General features: G+C 40.9%; 2 protein-coding genes across 3 annotated transcripts in view; one reads left to right on the top strand and one right to left on the bottom strand.

Moving 5' to 3' along the window:
- Positions 1-1849, top strand: part of LOC125043831 (60S ribosomal protein L31-like) — a 3890-nt gene extending 2041 nt beyond the window's left edge. Inside the window, exons 1-3 of one of the 2 annotated variants that reach the window (XM_047640157.1) lie at positions 1-21; positions 1030-1250; positions 1686-1849. The exon at positions 1-21 is cut by the window's left edge and continues 3 nt beyond it. In XM_047640157.1, coding sequence (XP_047496113.1) covers positions 16-21; positions 1030-1250; positions 1686-1836 — 378 coding nt within the window. In that variant the 5' untranslated portion in view covers positions 1-15 and the 3' untranslated portion in view covers positions 1837-1849. The remainder of the gene's footprint in view (positions 22-1029; positions 1251-1685) is intronic. The other variant, XM_047640158.1, reaches the window with a different exon arrangement.
- A 12295-nt stretch (positions 1850-14144) lies between these two features.
- The window catches only part of LOC125043571 (3-phosphoinositide-dependent protein kinase 1-like), a 36792-nt gene continuing 28436 nt past the window's right edge, over positions 14145-22500 (bottom strand). Inside the window, exons 13-14 of the mRNA XM_047639775.1 lie at positions 19504-19656; positions 14145-19170 (exon numbers count right to left, since the gene is read on the bottom strand). Of these exons, the coding sequence (XP_047495731.1) occupies positions 19066-19170; positions 19504-19656 (258 nt within the window). The 3' untranslated portion in view covers positions 14145-19065. The remainder of the gene's footprint in view (positions 19171-19503; positions 19657-22500) is intronic.

The following is a 22500-nucleotide window of genomic DNA, read 5'->3' as shown; positions in this document are numbered from 1 at the left end:
GATTATGGCAGTTTTATGGATGTAGGTGTTTCAAGGGGCACTGTTTCCTATTAATGACTAAACATTGCAAAATAGAACTCCATTATTGCTCTGAATTCCTTGTACCTTCCCCATCAATTGGGTCTGGTGTCCTCTTACTGCATTCTTTGGTACAGAAGAGTATAGAATTTTAAACCTAAGAAATTTGGAATTTTCTTTCGTGAAAAGTCAGTTTGCATTTTTTGTACATTTGTACATCCTTGGAAATTCACAATACCCTTATTTTCCCAATGGTTTTAAGAGATGGTACTGTCAAGTAACTCTAAATAGTAAATGCATTTAAATTCTGGCTTAAAACTAATTTTTAAGTTTTCATTTTAGACCTTCGGGTAATTTACCAGGTTAAAATCAGGTTAAGGCAGTGAGTTTCATGCTATTAACCTCCTGCACTAAATGTGATCTGTCATAGGATGACTTTTAGCTGCTCGATAACCATAGATGACTTCACTTGTGGAAGGGAGGGAGAGGAATGATCATCCTTAATATGCTTTCTCAGAACCTTTTTCTTAAAGTTCAGTTGGGATTGAGCTAAGATTGGAAGAAATATATACAGAATTGAGCCATTCATATCAAATAGCTTCTATTCTTTCCAAAATGCACCAGGCACACATGTTGGAATGCATATACCTGTGCTATGTGCTGTCAAGTATGCTCTCAGCAATGTGCACTATACAATTTAGCTCAAAGCAAGCTCCCTTTTTGTCATCCTCTACAAAGAGATCATGTGTTTTGTAACCAAAATACAGCAAATGGAAACCTGTTTTGTTAATTTTACACTTGAGCATCTTGACTGTGTAGTCTTGATGGTATTGCAAAGTAGAATAATGTTGACATTGAGGTTTCAACCTTTTAGAAACTATAAATTTTCACTATATTGAACAACAAATAGTTTAAAGAGCAGAACTAAAGAATTTAAGTATCATTTACTGTAAAAATAAATGGAAAATTTAAAATACTGGGATTATATTTTATTGAATGTGTTCATTGCAGATGCCTCGTCGTAAGACTGAGAAGCGCCAGTCCGCCATCGACAAGGTGGTAACCAGGGAATACACCATCAACCTCCATGCTCGCCTACATGGAGTCAGTTTCAAGAGGAAAGCCACCCGTGCTATCAAGGAGATCCGCAAGTTTGCCAAGCAGCAGATGAATACGGATGATGTACGCATTGACTTGAGGCTTAACAAGTTTATCTGGAGCCGTGGTATCAGGTGAGCCTTTAATCTTGTTTGTACCTGTGAAATGTGCATTTATTCACTAAATATACAAGTTGTGTTAATTTATTGCTAATAAAATGTTCTAGTTGTATTATATATATAGAATATGAACTGAATTGGAAAATTTCAAGTGATATTAGATCACCTCGCAAAAGTGCTACTTTTCACCTCCTGCACTAAATGTGTCCTGTCATAGGATGACTTTGAGCTGCTCTTAAGAGCAGTTCAAGTTGACCATTGATGGCCAGGACTGTGCAAGGGAGGGAGAGGAATGATCGTCCTTAATATGCTCTCTCAGGACCTCTTTCCTAATGTCCAGTTGAGATTGAGCTAAAAAGGGAAGATACATTTTAGTTTAGAGACAGGTTAGTTTTAAAATAGTGTTAATTATTAAATGATAATGCATCCAATCCCCTTTCTCCAACACAGGAACCCTCCTTTCCGTGTACGTGTGAGACTTTCTCGCCGCCGCAACGAGGATGAGGAATCCAGCCGCCCCTTCTACACCTTGGCAACTCTTGTGCCAGTCGCTACCTTCAAGGGACTTGGAACTGAGAATGTAGATGAAGGCTCTGAGTAAAATTTACATAAGATGTATGTTTTAATAACCACATCCATCATTGTCTTGTATGATTTTCCATTTGATATATAATTTTACTCTTGATTAATAGATCGTCTTGGTAAAGGTTCAAACATTGTCCCTCTCAAGGTGGTGAAAGGATAAATTACAAAATGTAAGATAGGTGGATCTGCAACTTTTTACTTAGAACATAGCTTATTGATGAAGTACCTTGGAGATATGAAGTTTGAAAGTGTCTACTGTGGTAGCAATATAATTTTAACTCGACTATAAAGCCACAGTACCACATTACACTATGTAAGGGTTACACATCACATCACAGGAAAATGAAGTATGTAGTTTGATTTTCATACGATATGTACCAAAGATCCATTTTCATGTCCTAGCTAGAACTTGGACACAATTATATTAAACAATATAAACACTTCTTAGAGCAATATTTTCCCCAGTTACAATTCTTGTACAAGACTTCTTTTCAAATTGGGGCAGCCTTCATCACCTCAGAACCACTAAAGCCAAGTAGACATCAGCTACCTGATTTTTCCATGAACCTAAAAAAAAAATTATCTACAGACAGGTGAAAACAAACAGAAAATTAAGCTAGAATGAAGACCTTAACATAATCCCCCCCCCAATCTGTTGTTGTGGGGGCATAGACTAAAACCTAGTGCAGGAAAAGGCCCCTACCTTGAACCTCAGCCCACATCAACTAATTTTGCATGGTCTCCCTTTAATTTTCCTTTTTTTTTTTTTTTTTTTCATCCCCTTTTATCCACTTTCCAAGGTGAAAGCTGTGATGAAGGGATGAAAGGCTGGCTCTGTCCTGAATGGCCTCGGGAGCCATGGGCATGGTATTTCCTTGGTTAAACACCTATCCCTTACCCCTCCTTGTGACCTTAAGGGTAGATAATTTCCTCTCACCATGGGCATAATGATTTTTTAATCTTGTTAGGGGCAATAAGGCTTGCCCCCTTCATCAACTAGCTTATCTAAGTTGATTTCATTGGTTTCCCAACCCCTGGCTCTCCTTTGACCATGGCTCTTGGCTGATACTAATACCCCCTTGATGTTTGTGGTCAACTATATCCATCCTGAATTATCCTCCCAGGTCATTACTTGCCCTCAATATACCCTTTCCTCTCCTAACATCATCCACTCCATCTACTAGTCTTCTTCATTCTCTCTTCCTTATTGTCCTCCCAAGAGCATTACCTCTCCACACCCCATCTTCCTCCCGCCCTCGTCCTTCTACTGCTTCCACCTCTGCAAACCCTTTTTTGGCCCAGCCAGGCGGGATCAGTTCTTTGTGATTCCCTGTACAGCTCCATACTCTGACAATACCTTTCTCTTCCAACAGTGTCTCCAAAAACAAGTAGGCAAAGTTTCCTTTTGCAGTCTTTCTGATCATTCATGCCTTGTTGCTGTTACATCTGAGTCCAAAGCTTGTTCACTATCTACCCTGACTGACCTCACAGACAAACCCATTCTTGCCCAATCTCACTCCTCCCTTAATACCTGTACCAGAACTGTTTCCGTCTCTCCGACTGAATACCCTATCTACAAGGACTGGTCCGACTGTGAAAATTACTTGCTTGCATGCCTCATTGACTATGATGCAGCAGCAATCCAGTGCTATGCTATCCCTCCCAGAGGCCATTGCAAGTCCTACACCAATATTGCCATGATCAGTTTCCGTGGACATGGCCTCCCCAATGATGTTTCTATTGGTGGAGTGTCCTGCCCTGTCTGACAATATTGACCCTTTCCCCGTCAATGTCAGAATGTTGGCGTTTAGGCCACCCAGCCAAACACTTGCTCCACAGCACTACCCTTTTATGTGCCCAACCTGGTCATGACCGATCAATTTGCTCTGCTCAATCATGCACATGTGGTGGTTACCATAATGTATTTTATAGGAGCTGCCCTGCCTACAAGCTTGAATCTGAGGAAGCAGTTCTCAGATTCAAACTAGGTCTCTCTCAATGTGAGGCCAGACCAGAAGCACACAAACAAGATTTTTCTCTCTACCTATTTGAGAACTGTACTTCGCTCTGCTCCCCTCCCATCTTCTCAAGAAATCTCAGCATATCCCCCAGTATATCTTCCCTCTCCTCCAAACCAACCTATTTCTATTTCCTCTCTCCCCCAATTAAATTCCTTTTCCAGTCTAAATCCAGATACCCCAATCTCTACCACTTTCCTGGTGCCTACCCCTCCTCCTCATCACTAGCTGTTGCACAAGACAATCTAAACATGCCACTCCATCATCTACCACATCCTCTTCTGCACCCACCTCTTTCGCTGCTCTTCGGATGTCTATTTCCTCTTCTCATAAGAAAACCTTTGTTTCTCAGACCTCCCCCCTAAATCCTATCAAGAAGTTCTTGATGACATTCAAAAGGTCTTAACCCAAAAAACATGGATTTATGTTCTGTCCCCTGTAGTTTTTTTGTGAATTTTGTTACATACAGATGGCTGCTGCTCAAGTTCCTCCCACTCACCCAAAAACCCCATCCTCTTCTCTGTCATGTGCATCATCATTTCCTCTTCCTTCCTCATTATCCCCCCCAATCCTTTGCCCGTTGTTGTCGTGGGGGGCTTAGGAGAGAGACTGAGACCCAATGATGGGGAACTCCTCAACCTTGGGACTCAGCCATCGACTCAACTAATTTTGCATGGTCTCTTTTCCCACTCATACTTTTCGTTTCAGTTTCTTCACCAATCCCTTCTACTATCCACCTCCTAAGGTGTGAGAGCCGTGCTGAAAGGATGAGAGGCTGACTTTGTGTCAGTCCTGAACGGCCTGAGGGAACCATGGGCACGGTATTCCCCTGCCATACCTGGCCCTTACCCCTCAAGGGGACCCTGAGGGGTGGATTGTTTTTTTTTTCCAACATACTCCAGGCTTATCATGGCCAATAATGAAGAGTTAACCCCACTTTTAGGGGCAATGAGGCTTGCCCCTTTATCAAATAGCCCCAATCCCGGCTCTCCTTTGACCACGGCTCCGAACACTGCAACAACTCCCCCATCATCAATGCATACTAGTACAGTATCAACCCTAATCAACAACCAACCCCCAGGAGACATTTCTACTCTCCCAACATGCTCAACTCCAACACCTTTACTCCCACAACCTTCTTCATCAACCACCCCATCTCCCCTTATTACTGCCTTACCAAGCTATAGCATTAACAAAACTAACTGATCTATGTGGTAATCCCATCCCTACAGAACCTCATCGAACCCTCAATACTTGCACCGGAACTGTCTCTATCTCCCCAACAGATTGCCCAATCCATGACAAAAAATGGTCAGATTGTGGAGAGGACTTACTCGCTTATCTCACAGACTATGATGCAACATATGTACAATGCTACTCCATTCCTCCCAGAGGAAATCGTAAGAAATCCATCAACATTGCCAAAATTACTTTCCGTAGACATGACCTTCGCTTTAATGTTTACATAGGTGGGGAATCCCTACCTGTCCGACCATACCAACCTCCTCCTCGTCAGTGCCAAAATTGTTGGTGTTTAGGACACCCAGCCAAACACTGTCATTCCACAGCCAGATGCCCGCTATGTGCCCAACCTGGCCATACTCGATCAAACTGCTCTGCACAATCACGCACACGTGCAAACTGTGGCGGCCCCCATAATGTATTTTATAGAGGCTGCCCCCACCTACAAATTTGAGTCTGAGGTAGCAACTCTCAGATTCAGACTTGGACTCGCTCTACGTGAAGCCAGACAGGAAGCACGTCGAAGAGGCTTTTCTCTTACCCCCTACTCCAGTAATGTCGCTCACTCTGCCAATCCCCCTACCTCCCAAGCTCCTACACCCTCTCCTAAACCCAACCCCCCTCCATCTAACTTCCCCTCTTCTACCTCCTACCTTCCCCAGTCAAATTCTTTTGCCATCCTAAACCCAGACACTCCAATCTCTACCCAATCAAATTCTTTTGCCATCCTAAATCCAGACACCCCAATCTCTACTACAGCCCCAACACCTTCCCCTCTCCCTCCCCGCACTACCCGCAGCAGACAGAATAAACGTTCCCCCCCCTCTTCCCCTACCTCACAATCACCTCCACCTTCCTTTGCCCCTATTTTTCAGACACCAGACTTATCCTCCCCCCCCCCTCACAAGAAAACCTTTATCTCACAAAACTCTGCAACCAACCCCATTACAGAAACTTGAAGATATCCAGAACAACATAATAGAATCCCAAACTGATACTCATCCACCTTCAAATTCTACAATTCCCGCTCCCTCCACACTCAAAGTGACTGCCGATATCCATCCTCCTACTCATATTCTCCCTACACCCCATCCCCCCCGACTCCACCCCTACCTATATTAACCCTCCCACCATCCCCTCTATCCCTTCCACTCCCTCCTGGATACACACGTGAATCCCTCATGTCACAAATACCCTCTCCCCCAGACCCTCTACCTCCCGACACCCCTCCTGATACAACAACCACCTCCCCAACCTCATTCTTTATCCCACCCTCTAGCACCTTCCCCTTCAAATTCTCCAACAAGCACTGCAATCTTTGCCACTAAATCAACGAAAGTATAACTATCCTTCATTAGAACATTCCCCCCAATCCCTTGCCCGTTGTTGTCGTGGGGGGGCTTAGGAGACGGAGACTGAGACCCAATGATGGGGAACTCCTCAACCTTGGGACTCAGCCATCGACTCGACTAATTTTGCATGGTCTTTTTTTTCCCCCTCCTACTTTTTCCTTTCTGTCCCTTCACCAACCCCTTCTACTATCCACTTCCTAAGGTGTGAGAGCCGTGCTGAAAGGATGAAAGGCTGACTTTGTGCCAGTCCTGAACGGCCTGAGGGAGCCATGGGCACGGTTTTCCGCTGCTTGTCTAGCCCTTACCCCTCAAGCGACCCTGAGGGGTGGACCGTTTCTCTCCCCAACATACTCCAGGCTTATCATGGCCAACAATGAATAACCATTAACCATACCATTATTAGAGGCAATGAGGCTTGCCTCTTCATCAAATAGCTCCACCAATTCAAACTCGCCCGATTCCCTGACCCCAGGCTCTCCTTTGACCACGGCTCTGAACACTACAACTAATACCCCCTCCTCAATGCCGACTAGTACAGTATCCACCCTAATCAACACCCCAGGAGACATTTCTACTCCCAACATGCTCAACTTCAACAACTATACCCCCACAACCTTCTTCATCAACTACCCCATCCTCCCTTATTACTACCTTACAACCTTATTGTCCACCTCCCCATAACACTACCTCCCTCAACACTACTCCCTCTTCCACATGCCCCCGTCCTTCTACTACCCCCATCTCTACAAAATTCTTAAATAATCTATTTAGCCCAGCCAAATGGGACCGATTTTCGTGATCCCTCCCACAACTCACACTTTCTGCTTTGACAACCTGTTTTCATTCCTCAAATGCATATACATCCTTCACTTGATCTAACCCCTATACATTACCTTACCCAACCTTAACCCATTTACTCGTCAATTCCTTTGCCAAACTTTGACAACTAATCACAAACTCAACCACCCTTCACTACCATTTACTATAGTGCTACATGACCTTAGATGTCTAGCACATTTATTTTGCTTTTAACCATTAACCATTGGAACATTCGCGGTTTCCGCTCTCACAGACCTGACCTCCGACATATCCTCTCCTCTTATAACCCATCCATTATATGCCTCCAAGAAACTTTTCTTACACATTCTCCAATACCAATCCCCAATTACCATTTTGTTTCTTCCCCACACTCCCTTTATGTCTCGTCCATACTTACCAACCAGAAAACACCTTATGTCATACCTCCCTTTCAAACCACTGTCCCTTGTACAGTTATTCGTATCTTTCTTCGCCGCTGGATCACAGTGATTTCAGTCTACTTCTCCCCTTCCCACCCCATTAACTTTGTTGCTTTTGAAAACCAAATTTCCCAACTTCAATCACCTTTCCTCATAGTAGGTGATTTTAACTGCCGCCACACTCTTTGGGGTGATTCTATCACCAACACCCGTGGCCGAGCCCTAGAGCGCTTCCTCTCCACAGCTGATCTTATTATTCTAAATACAGATCGCCCCACACACTTTGATACACGCATGCAGTCTTTTCCATGCATTGATCTCTCTCTATGCTCCCCTTCTCTTCATTTAGATTTCCACTGGTCAGTTCTAGACCACTTTCCCTATAGCGACCACTTTCCAGTTTTCCTTTCTCCAACTTCATATAGATAGAGCTGACTGGCATACTTTCACTTCACTCTCTACTATTCATACCCCTCCATCTTCCCTCTCATCCGTATCAGAAATGATACAATTTTTCATAACTACAGTCCTAAGAGCTGCCCATACAGGTATCCCTCGAACCTCAAGACCCTATACCTCCAAATGTGTTCCATAGTGGAATTCTGATTGCACTAAAGCACTCCGTGTAAAACGTGCAGCCTGGGACAGTTACCGCTACAAACGAGGTACCCCTCATCAACTATCAGCTCTTATCTCCTTTAAAAGAGCATCTGCCTGTTTTCGTCGTACAATCCGAAATAGTAAAACAAATAGCTAGCGAAATTATGTTTCCTCAATTACATCCTCTACATCTATCTCAAATGTTTGGCGCCGGATCCATAAACTATCAGGCAAACATCCAGCCTCTGTCCTCCATATTCGAGATACCCTCATCTCTGATCCTCCCGAAGTCGCTAATGAACTGGGTGACTATTTCAGCCAGGTCAGCAGTGGCTCTCACCTTTCTCCACACTTCTCTTCTATTAAAACAATCAGGGAACGTACCCCCATTATCTTCACCCTATCCTCTGCTGAGTCCTATGATGCTCCCTTTTCTTGCCGCAACACTCATGAAGGCCCTGACGGTATTCACTACCGTATGCTCCGACAACTCCCATCTTCCTCATTATCCTTCCTATTAACAACTTACAACCACATATGGACATCAGGAAATTTTCCTTCTCATTGGCGAGAAGCTCTTATCCTCCCTTTCCTGAAACCCAATAAATCGAGTACCCTCCCTCAAGACTATCGCCCCATCGCACTAACTAGATGCTTATGCAAACTACTACAGCGAATGGTTAACTTCCGCTTAATGTGGTATCTTGAATCCCACAATCTTATCTCACCTTCCCAGTTTGGTTTTCGCCGTGCCCGAAGCACAGCTGACCCCCTTGCTCATTTTGAGACATATATTACATCCGCATTTGCACGCCATGAATCCGTACTAGCTATGTTTTTTGACTTAGAAAAAGCAAATGATACGACATGGAGGTACCATATTCTCCAACAATTGTCCTCTCTAGGCATACGTGGAAATATGGGTGTCTTCATAAAGTCTTTACTCTCCCAACGCCCTTTCCAGGTCAAAATTGCCTCTGCCACATCATCTTTCTTTCCTCAAATTGAAGGTGTCCCACAAGGCAGTGTGCTTAGTACCACCTTATTCCTTCTTGTTGTAAATGACATTGCCTCAGTTCTACCACCAGGAGCCCGGTCATCACTCATGTTGATGATTTAACCATCTATGCCTCTGGCACATCCATACCAAATCTCTACCAATTTCTTCAATCTGCAATATCACCAGTTTCCTCCTGGGCCACAAACCATGGCTTCCGCTTTTCTACCTCCAAATCTTTCTCCATTATTTTCTCTCGCACACGTGTAGGTCCTCTACCTCCACTCTTCTTATATGACACTCCACTTCCAACACCATTCCTCTGTTAAATTCCTAGGCGTCATTTTTGACTCCAAACTATCCTGGCGTGACCATATTCTTTACATCAAAGAACAAGCTCGTCGCCGTCTCCGAATTTTACAAACCCTATCCCATTTATCCTGGGGCTCAGATCGAAAAACTCTCCTTCATCTTCATGTTACCTTGATCCTCTCCACTCGAGATTATGGATGCCATATCTACTCCTCTGCCTCAACTTCTCTCCTTGCTCACCTTGATACAATCCATCACTGTGGTCTTCGCTTAGCCCTAGGTGCCTTCCGCTCCTCTCCAGTTGAGAGCCTGTACACTGAATCAGGCATACCATCTCTCTCTCGACGCCGTGCCCTCCTCTCTCTCCGATGTTATGCTCGATTCCACCAACTTCCCCTCACTAAACTAACTATCCCACGATCCCTACTTCCTACCTTTGCTTCTTCTCCACGTTTACCTACTCCTTTCTCCATTCGCATGGATAATCTCCTCTCCCATTCCCCTTTTCCCCATCTCCGACTCCTCCCGTTCTCTGTCCATTCAGTCCCTCCATGGCTTATACCTTGCCCCCATATTTGCTCCTCTGTCTACCCTGACCCACCAAAATCAAATATTCCTCCTACTGTCCTTCTCACCCATTTCCTTGACCATGCCTCCACTCATTCCTCCAGTATTCCCGTCTACACTGACGGCTCCAAAACCACCTCCGGTGCTGGTTTTGCAGTAATCTTCCCAACTCGTACTTTCAAATCCCCCTCCCTCCTGAATCCAGTGTCCTTACTACAGAACTGTATGCTCTCCTTTATGCCTTAAAACACATATACTCACTACCCTCTTCCTCTTATACAATTTTTACTGACTCCCGTAACTCATTAAGCCTCATAAATTCAATACACACGACTAACCCCCTTGTTTGTAAGATCCAGAACTGGTTGTTCTACCTCTCCACACATCATAAAACAATCAAATTTTGCTGGGTACCCAGCCATGTTGGAATCCCCGGCAATGAACAGGCAGATACTCTAGCACGCTACGCTGCTATGTCCACATCAAACCCACCACGTTTCTCACATATCCCAGCCACGGATTATTACCCACACTTTAAGACCTTCTTGTATAATCGATGGCAATCTTTTTGGTCAAGTCTCCACACTAATAAATTATATACTGTAAAACTGTCAATCTCCTCCTGGTCAGCTCCATTCCATCGGAACAGACGTTGGGAGACGGCCCTCGCCCGCTTACGCATTGGCCACACCCGTCTAACACACTCCTATCTAATGTCACAATCCGATCCACCACTATGTCCCTTATGTAATGTTCCTCTTTCAGTGCCACATATTCTATTGTCATGCCCACGTTTTGAAGCAGCCCGTACCTCTACTTTCTCCCACCTATCCTCCCTACATAGACATCCCAACTTACCAGACATCCTTACAGAATCTCACACTTTCTGCTTTGACAACCTGTTTTCCTTCCTCAAACGCATATGTATCCTTCACTTGATCTAATCCTTTACATTACCTCATACGACCCTAACCCATTCACTCACCAATCCCTTAACCCAGCTTTAACAACTAATCACTAATCCAAACACCCTTCACTAACATTAACTTTAGTGCTACATGACCTTAGATGTCTAGCACATTTATTTTGCCTTAAACCATTAACCCTTAACCTTCCTCATTATCCTTACCACCCCTACTCAAGATGCTCACATGACTCCCTTATGTCATGGCAATGTCTTTCTCAGGATCCCTCCCTTCCTGACATTCTTCTCAATACTTCACCACCTTCCCTGTTCCCCCATTTCATTCTCAGGATTCTTCTCCTAGTTTCACAAGTATTGTTTTTCATAATAGCTCTTTTGCAGTTTCCTCATAGTGTTACTCTCCCTTCCTCAGACACATACTCTCTGTTTGATCTGATTGCCCTATACCTTTAACCACATCTCCATTTACAAATCCCCACTGTATTCCATTTGCTCCCCCTCGATACATTTTTACTACCATCTTATCCTACAGCATTCTACAACATTTGACATCTAACACTTCTTATCCTGATTTTGCTACAATATTTTACCATAGTGCTATATAACCTTTCACGTCTAATACATTTATCTCTTCTAACCATGAACCATTAAGGCTTGCCCTCCTAATGAACTAGCTTATCTAAATTTGACTTCTCTGGTTTCCTGACCCCTATCACTGCTTTGACCAATGATAAGAATACCCCTTCTCAATATTCTTTAACTCTATCCATTCCAAATCATCCACCCAGATCATTACTCAACCTTCAGAATACACCCCTTCCTCTCTCCCAACATCCTCTACTATATCTCCTACTAGTCAATTCACTGTCTACTTCCTCCTCCCTTATTACTACTATTCATTCTTATTGTCCTCCCCACAATACTACCTCACTCCACAGCACCGTCTTCCTAACATCCTCAGGTGAGGGCTGTACTGATAGGATGAAAAGCTGGTTTTGTGCCAGTCATGAACATCCTGGGGGAGCCATGGGCACAGTATTCCCTCTTTAGCTGTCTAGCTCTTACCCCTCAATGGGACCCTGAGGGGTGGACCATTTCTTTCCCCAACATACTCCAGGCATACCATGGCCAGTTATGAAGACTTTGCTCCAGAAAACATTCTTCTCCCATCCTTTATTTCACCCCCACCCCCCCTCATGCTTGTTGCCCCGTGTGTAAGGGGGGAGGGGGGGCTTAAGAGACAGAGACTGGGACCCAATGTTGGGAATCACCCTTGCCTAATTTTGCATGGTCTTTTTCCCTGCGTCATCCTCCTTTATTACATCTCGACAGCCTTTTGGTAAACCACTCTGCAATACTACCCCTCTCAGGGATACTCCCTCTTCCACATGTCTCCGTCCTATTATCCCCAGCTCTACAGACTTCTGAAATACTTTACTTACTATGCTAATTGGGATTGATTTTTCATTATCCCCCTCCACAGCCCCCTACTCTGACAACACTCTCCTCTTCCAGCAACATCTCCAAAACCAAGTAGGCAAAGTTTCCTCCTGCAGCCACCCTGGTTGTTCCCATCTCATCACAGTTACATCCAAAACCACAGCTAAAGCATTGTCAACCCTGGCCGACTTCACTAGCAAACCCATACCTGCCCAGCCTCATCCCTCATTCAACACTTTAACTGGATTGGTCTCAATCTCCCTGACAAACTGCCCTGTCTATGAAAAAAAATGGTAGGATAGTGGAGAAGACTGAATCATCACCTGCCTCATGAACTATGAAACCATATCAGTACAATGCTACACTGTTCCCCTTAGAGGCTGTTGTAAGAATCCCACCAATATTACAAAGATTACTTTTCACAGACATGACCTCCCCTTTAATGTTTAAATTGGCAGAGAACCACCCCCCCATCAATGACAGAATTGTTGGTATCTAGGCCACCCAGCTAAACATTGTCGTTCCACAGCCCAATGCCCAATCTTGTCAAAATTGATCACACTGCTCTGCACAATCAGGTATGCATAGCAATTGTGATGGCTCCCATACTAAATTTTATAGGGGCTACTACCCTACCTACAAGTTTGAGTCTGAAATGGCAACTCAGATTCAGACTTGGCCTCACAATATATGAAGCCAGACAGGTAGCACATTGATGAGTTTTTTTCTCTTACTCCCTAATCCAATAATGTTGCTCACTCTGCTCTCCCCCTTCCTCCCAACATGTTTCTAGCATACTATAAAAGTTTCAGGGCTGGTGATCACCTAGCAATGCTTTGCTAGGCATTAACACTGCAGACCTCCAGTGCCAAGGAAAAGAGTACTTTCCATGTGTCAATTGCATCCATCATAACATAATAATAACAAAATGACGATGATGATGATGATAAGTAATTATAATAATAAAAATAACCCCATCAATAACCTTACTCTTTTGTTGTTGTGGGGGTGCTTACGAGACAGAAAATGAGGCCATTTGTAGGGGATCACCCCTAACTTGGACCTCAGGCCTCACCAACAAATTTTGCAAGGTCTTTTCTTCTTCCCCTATCCTTTTCCTTCTCTTCTTCTGTCCACTTATCCTAACCATTAACTCATTTCTACCCTTTTTGCGACAATACTTAATCATAATGCTATATGACCCTTGATGTCAAGCACATTTATTTGCTTTGACCATTAACCTTTCTGGGAATCCACAAGCGTAGCCTATGAAAAATCAAACAAACAAACAAATAAAAATTAACCAGGGGCTTTGTTCCCCAGCCCCACCCTGTCACTATATTTTGAATATGCCACTAATGATCTTAGATGTTGATGCAGCAGAAAAAAATCAGTAAATAAATAAATGACAATAATAACTGTAGTAGTAATGAAAATAGTAGAGATTTCAGTAATAATAATAATGACTGATGATGATGATAAAAACAATAACAATAATGCCTATTGAGATCACTACTGATAAAGATGAAATATGAAGATGGGAGAGGCAGGGAGATAACACAGTCAAACTTCAAACAACAAATGTATGTGGCATCTTTAGGGAGGAGCATTTGACTCAATAATAATATATTAATTTCTTCTCTCTCTTTTTAATATATCTAATAACACTGAAGGAACAGATCTAATTAAAACAAGGGAAATTCTTCCAATGCAATTATATCACATACCATAATTGCATGGCTATTAATAAGCATATAAATAAATTATAATATTCAAAATCATTACTAAGGTCTGAGACTAAACTCTACTTAAAAGCTTATCTTTTCATAATCACATGGTATCCTTACACAGTGTTCATTCTATTAAAGCATCTTTTTATAACATTCTATTCTAGAGATGGACAATACAACAAAAAAAAAACTGACATCTTTCCTAAGCTACAGCAGCTGCTATGGCCGAGGATTCCATATTCCACTTCCATACAAGAAAACTACATATCTCACCTCAATAATCTAAGCTCAGGGGCCCAGTGTCCAAGGCATAACAGGCATGTTACACTTGTCATTACAGGGTTGGCCAAAACCACTGATTGCACTGTAAATAACCCAATGCTTATTGTGACGGGAATTAGCACTAAGCTTTTATTTTTGGGTGCCACTATCTTTTTAATCTTCTGGCAATGATAGCCATAGTTGATCCTTTTAGAGAAACATGTATTGATGCATTTGCAGCTGCTTACAGAGTTATTGTTTAATATCACATGGTCAAATAAACTAACAACTTAAAAATACATACAAGGTAGACAGAAAATGGCAAAATAGATTTACATGAAATTTTATCAGTAAAATTTGGTCTGAATGGGGGTTTCCTGAAATGTTTCTTCATTTATGATGAACATTTAATCCCTAAAAGGATGATATATAACAATGGAGGTAAACAGGTATGACTAATGTCCATGGCAAAAAAACAAAAAAATCCTTTTACTAGCATTTTTCCCATTTGTTTATTACAGGTTCTTTTAGTCTCACCTCCTTCCCATCAATGTACACACATATGGAACTATCGTACGTAGCTCTTAATGACCTGTATGGAGTAGCAGGTATCATTATAGGCCAAACATTTTCATAACTAATATGAGAATACTCTCATATAGTTTTACAATAAATCCTATTAGTAATTTATCAATCAAGGTTACTGTATAATGAAATTGTCATAAAATATCTATCTATCTATCTATATATATATATATATATATATATACTGACTATGCATAAAGACATAATGCATCCCTAAGATTAACCCAATGCTGACGAGAGGAAAAAAATAAAGGAAAATTTTAAACTTTAGAGATTTCCGGCAACAGGCAGACACTGGGCGTGGGATCCTGCTCCAAGCACTCTGGTGTCTCACCGCGCATGCAGGCATACCCTGCAGACCTTGCAGACTGAACAGTTTGTTATGACAGGTGTGGCCCGTCAGCAAGAGGTTAAATATTCCAAATGTTTCATTTTTTTTCTTTATTCTTTTTTTTTTTTTTTTTTTTTTTTTTTTTTAAGGAAACTTTTTCTTGTTCCTTATACAATTAAGTTCTTTGCACATTTTTTCCCCTTCACCTTAAATATATGTTTTTATTAATAATAATAATTTACTTAAAATTCATATAACATTAACCCAATGTGTGCAGGCTTTTTTGGCGGCCATACGGTCTGCCAAACAAGTATATCTGTATGGGCCACATCTGTAGGGATGGCACCCGCGGCATCAGTGCTATGCCTCATGGTATTATAGTAGATGCCTCCCGTGAACAGGGGGTTAAAAAGCTAAATTTAAAAAAACAAATATGCTTAGGTAAACCATTGGGTCAAAGTGGCCAACCCTGAGCTTAGAGTGCACATTTTCCAGATTTCATAAAAAGGGAACAAAGCATGACTGAGAACTACTTGTTTGTCTTGAGGAAGCCTGTTCTAACCAGTACTGACTGTGGGAGAGATTTGCATCTGTATTCATTTAGAATGCACAAGGACTGTATGCTCTATATTCTAAATATATGTTGAGGTGCTTAGTAGCTACAAGCTTGTCTGATAAAATGTATGGTATCTAAAGAGTATGTGTTGGGTACGCACACTAGAGTGTGAATGTGTGTAAGCCTGTGCATGACCAAATACAGGACAAGGCTTCTTTTAGAAAGAAAAAAAGAAAAAAAGAAAAAAAAAAAAAAAAAAATCATGAAATATATTTAAAAAACATAAGATCCTGATCCACAACCAAACTCAAACACAACTGAGAGGATTTACTACAACAGGGACAATACTATTTAAAACATCCAGTATCCTCAGCCTTGATAAGGAGGGATGGGATAGGAGCTAGAGTAGACATCCCATTCACGGTGGGGGTTACATACAAATGCAGCCTATGAATTCTACCAACAATTATATTTCCTAGGCCTTTTTATAATTTAAGTTATTTCAAATCATAAGATTATTCAGTCTATGTACACAACAATAATTATATCTCCCACAAAATATATTTCACAGTGATTTCATTTTGTTTAGTCATGTATTGACTGACCTGGGTACAAAGCATCATTCCACCATTAAAGAGCTTATGTATAGTAATGGGGCATGATTCTTCTATCTCACTATGCTAAGAGAGAAGGAACAAGAAGTTGTGATTTTATTACCAGAATGATCCTATGCATTGGGTAGGGGCACCAATTCAGACAAGGTTTTATTTGGTAACATGTTAGCATTTAAGACTTTCCTATAAAATATGAGAGTACATTTTGATGAAATTATTATTTTAAAGTTTTACACATTTTCTTATTAATACATGCACCATAGCCATCATAAACAAAAAAGATCCAAATTTGTTTATGTACAAATTTTTACAAACGAAAAACATAGGTCTCAAGATTGTTTACTTTTTCTAAAAAGAAATAAATCTCTTCTCTAATAAATATATACCCAAGAGTAAAAACCTACTTGTTATTTGGGAGTTCATACTAGATGAAAAGGAGACTAAAATCTAATGTACATTCCTCTTTCCTCACCCACGGAATGCTGAAAACCCAACTGACCTCAAAGCACTAATTTAATAAGCATTATGTAAGGACATTTTTGTATGCAGGTATACGTATATATAAACTGGGCTTGTTCCTGTGCAATGGCTGATCTTACAAGTTTAAAATCAATTTACTTGATTTAAATTTTAAGGAAGTAACAGGAAAGAGACAAGGACATGATAGACAGGTAACAAAAGCTGTCTTTATCAAATATAACAGATATAGAAGAAACATACTAAAGTATCAAGTATTGGTGTAAATATAAAATCATGTGAATCATATTGCAGAATTAGACAGATGTGGTAGATATATAATCTGGAGTAAAGAATATAGTGCCACTGACTGCCAGGTATAGATGCACCAACATCAGTGTCTTGTACACATTATATGAATCCAGGTGTGTGTTAAATATTACAATCTTATTGCCTTATGATGAAAAGTAAAGCCATTCAATGTACGTGAATCTGTTTATCATAACCTTTTTTTATCAAATCAAGCCTTGAAGTGTTAGACATAATATTCATACACTGATCTGGAAAACAGAACATTCCTGAGTTAAGATACTTTCAAAAAGGTTGCTAAACAAATAAGGAATCAAACTAAGGCCCTTAGTGTTTGAACTGCCCTGATTAGATATATGAAGGCGCTCTGTTAGAAGCTTTTACAAGCCCAAAGAAAATGAGGGTAGATTTATGATCCATCATTCCTGTGAAGTGCAAGTAATCACTAGGATCATTTCGACCTTGAACTTGCACATTTCTACATTCATAACAAAATATTCCACTTTATGCTCATGTTTAAATATACATTATTCACGTTTCAAAGCTATATACGAGTTTCATTCTGTCTGAAGACCAATTGACCAGAGGAGCAGGAGGAGGAGGAAAAATGAAATGGAAATAGAAAAACTTAAGAGGAAGAAAAAAAAAAAAAAAAAAATGGTGAATAAAAATAGGAAGACATGAAAAAAAAAAAAAAAAAAAAAAGAATGAAAGAGAATAAAGAAAGAAAGAAAGAAAGAAAGAAAGAAAGAAAAAAAAAAGGGTTTCTATCTGTATGGACTATATATTAACAAAGATCTCTTACTACAGGTTGTTTATTTGATTAAATTGCTTTACATATTATGCAAAACAACGACTAATTTTCTTATAACATTCAGGAGTTCAAAACAAAGAGTACAAGTTAGGCCAACTGCATACACTTAGGGATCTTTGGCAAATTAATACACTGATTTTGATACTTTCCCACTGAAAGCACAAATTAAGATATTTGAATTCTATTGTATGACAAAAGCATGACCTACAAATAAGCACTCCATTTGGTTTCCTAAAATGAAAAAAAAGAAAAGAAAAAAGAAAGGGAAAAAAAAAAGGAAAAAGAGTTTTGTGCACTAACTGGTACCTCTACCCAATCTATATAAATATAAGACTGGCTCTTTACATGCCACACGTATTCAACATTACCTGTCACAACTCTTACTCATCAAACGACAAAAAAATAACTTTAAAAACACAAGTAAAAATTTCAGTAACATACATTTTCCTACAGAAGTAAAAATGCACAGGTTGGGATATTTATATCAAGAGTAAATAGATTACTAATCATTTACATGACAATTATCAAGTGTTCATTTCTAAACACCATTGCTCAGTTTGAAATAAATCATCCACTAAAATAAAAAATGACTACTCTTAAAATGAAAAGTTTTCTCTTTATAGGTGCATATTCAGCTTGCCATCATCACAGTTAAAGTAAGTACAGAAGAATTACATCTACATAACAATCTGTATTCATTAAATAATTATTTCATATACACAAATGCACTGATATACAATTTATCATTATTTGATCATTTCTATTCTCAATGCATTTATATGCACTTAGATGTCAAGATACAACACACTGTGTTACTCTTCCTATGTTGACCAGCAACTTGGTTCCAGATTTATCACGTAGTTTCCCCTGCTTCCGGCCACTGCCTCCCACGTGCTGCCTAGCTCCTAGAGTTTGGATAATAGAAAGCCTTCACTTCTTTTATGGCTTTACACCACTCCAGTGCAAATCCATTTGGCTCCTCAAGGTAATAAGTTCTGTTGGGCTGTTGAATAAAAGCAAAAATTGAATCTCAACTACAAAAAAAAAAAAAAAAAAATTGCAATAATAATAAATAAATAAATAATAGTAATAATCATTAGTTAGACAAAATTTATACATACATATATAAATACGTGTATGTATGTACGTATATATAATTTCTAATCAACCCATATCTATGTTCAAGAAGGACAGGAATTTGACCAATAGTATGCCTTATTTATATATTAAAGAAATAACACTAATATAAAATTTTCTCATATATTTTGCGAAGAATTAACCTATTCCAATTAATTAAGAAATCTCAGAAAGAAAACAAAGGTACCAGAGCTTTTACCGTGTGAACAAAAAATGTTTTAAAGTTCTTTGCTTCTGGAGTGATGGTTGGATCCCAAGGTATCTGCCCCTTCAACACCATGTTCACAGGGTCGACGTAGAACAAGTGCGGCCCAGTTGTTAGCAGAAACATTCTCCTTCTTGGGAAGAGACCCTGGAGAATGGTTGATGGTTAATGCTTAGAAGAACTAATGTGCTAGACATCAAAGGTCATAGAGCACTATGAGAAAGTACTGTGGTGAAAAGGGTGGGAATGAGTTAATGATCAGGATAAGATGTGTTAGATGTCAGAGGTTGTAAAATACTGTAGGATAGAATGTAGGATATGGTTAATGGTATAGGGCAATCAGATCAAATGGAGAGTATGTGTCTGAGGAAGGGAGAATAACACTATGAGGAAACTGCAAAAGAGCTATTATGAAGCAATCAAAAGGATAATATGGTAAGAAACGATAGTTGTATAAGTAGGAGGATAATCCTGAGAATGAAATAAGGGAACGGGAAGGTGGTGAAGCGTTGGGAAGAATGTCAAGAGGGGAGAGATCCACAGAAGGTCATTGTCGTGACACAAGGGAGTCACTTGAGTATCACGTGGGGGTGGTAAGGATAATAGGGAAGGAAGAGGTGACACACATGGAGGAAGAGAGGATGGGGTGATTTTTGGGTGAGTGGGAGGAAGAGGGGTAGGGGGACCTTGAGGAGGAGGATGGATATCAGTAGATACTTTGAATGTAGAGCGAATAAAGGGATTAGAGGGTGGATGAGGGAGTGAAAAAAAAATGTTTATGAACTTTTGGATGTCTTCAAGAGTTTCTGTTGGGTGGGGAGGTCTGAGAAACAAAGAATTCCTTATGTGGAGGAGAAGAGGGAATTAATGTCTGAGGAGCAGAGAAAGAGGTGAGTGCAGAAGAGGATGTGGTAGATGATGGAGTGGCATGTTTAGATTGTCTTGTGCAACAGCTAGAGTGATGAGGAGGAGGGGAGGCACCAGGGAAGTGGTAGAGATTGGAGTATCTGGATTTAGACTGGAAAAGAAATTTAATTGGGGGAGAGAGGAAATAGAGATAGGTTGGTTTGGAGGAGAGGGAAGATATACTGGGGGAGATGCTGAGACTTCTTAACCCCTTACTGACATGTGAAGAAAATAAAAAACTCTATGCTCTGGAGCTGACTTTGAGTGCAGGAGTTCGCTACATCAAGCCGAATCCCTGGCTTGTAGCACTTTGGTTTGTTACGACACCTCAGTGTGTGGCCCGTCAGTATGGGGTTAAGAAGATGGGAGGGGAGTAAAGTACTTCTTGTCTGGCCTCACATAGAGTGAGGCCTTGTTTGATTGAGAACTGCTACCTCAGATTCAAGCTTGTAGGCAGGGCAGCCCCTATAAAATACATTATGGGAGACACCACAATTGGCACATGTGTGTGACTGAGCAGAGCAATTTGAACGGTCATGGCCTAGTTGGGCACATAGAAGGCAGTGCTGTGGAGCGACAGTGTTTGACTATGTGGCCAAACCTATTAACGGGTAAGACATCGATATGGTTGGACAGGGCAGGACACTCCACCAATATAAATTTCATAGGGGAGTTCATGTCTACAGAAGCTAATCTTAGCAATATTGGTGTAGGACTATGTTGGCCTCAGTGAGAAATAGTGTAGCACTGGACTACCATTGCCTCATAGTTGACGAGGTATGCAAGCAAGTCGTTTTCACAATCTGACCAGTCCTTGTCACAGACAGGACAGTCAGTCAGAGTCAGAAACAGTACAAGTATAAAGGGAAGAGTGAGGAAGAGTCAGGGTAGATAGTGTATAAGCTTGGGACTCAGATGTAACTGTGACAAGGCGTGAATGATTGGAACTTTGCCAACTTTTTTTTTGGAGACATTGTTGGAAGGAAAGGGTATTGTCAGAGTATTTTGGCTAGGCCAAAAAGGGTACTCAAAAGCTTTGCGGAGGTGGAAGCAGTAGAAGGATGAGAGCAGATGGAAGATGGGATGGTATGGAGAGGGGTAGTATTGTGCAGTAGGAGATGGAGTGGAGAATGTTGGGAGAGAGGAAGGGGTTATTCTGAAGGATGAGTAATGAATGACCTGGGTGGATGATTCAGAATGGATAGAGTTGACAGCAAATATTGAGGAGAGGGTATTCGTATCAGTGGTTGGAGCTGTGGTAAAAGGAAAGACGGGTTGGGAAACCAATGAAATAAAATTTAGGCTGGCTAGTTGATGAAGGGGCAAGCCTTAATGGCTCTAAAAAGGATAAAAAATCTTCATCACTGGCCATGGTGAGCTTGAATTAAATGGGGAGAGGAAATGGTTTACCCCTCTGGGTCACCATGAGGGGTAAGGGCTAGATAATTAACCAGCCTTTCATCCTTGCAGCACAGGTCTCATACTTAAGGAAGTGGACAGAAGGGGATGATGAAGAAGAGAGGGAAAGGAAAGGGGGAGAAGAAAAGACAATGCAAAATTAGTTGAGGCGAAGGCTGAGGTCTAAGGTAGGGGTGATCCCCTACATTGGACCCTAGTCTCCACCTCCTAAAGGCCCCCACGACAACAAACAAGGGATTAGGGGGAGACCTTATGGAAGGTTCCCAGTCCATGAGTCACACAATTAAAATGAAAATAAAAGAATTACTGCATTCTGCTGCAGTATTCAATGTGACAAACTGAGATGAGAATGAATAAATTCCAAAATAATAGATGTTGCTGCTACACTTCAATATCATATCTTTATCAGAATTGTGTTTCATTCTGGTTTCAAAATCATGTCAATTAGAGTTATCGCTTTGTGAAGTTGCAATACCACATATCCAATAATTAAATATATTACTAATTTTTTCCAACTTATCATAAACTCTACAATGCTTTTATGTTGTGTGTGCATGTGCGTCTCTCTCCACCTGTCTGTCTGTGTCCGTGTATTTAAGTATCTGTATACATATGTATCCGTCTATTTTCGTCTGTGTCTGCACACAACAAAACCTTTTAAGCAGA

The sequence above is a fragment of the Penaeus chinensis genome, chromosome 34 (genome assembly GCF_019202785.1).
Source record: "Penaeus chinensis breed Huanghai No. 1 chromosome 34, ASM1920278v2, whole genome shotgun sequence".
Classification (NCBI taxonomy): domain Eukaryota; kingdom Metazoa; phylum Arthropoda; class Malacostraca; order Decapoda; family Penaeidae; genus Penaeus; species Penaeus chinensis.
The sequence above is the reverse complement of the archived record's forward strand: the minus strand, read 5'-3'. Positions and strand labels throughout refer to the sequence as shown.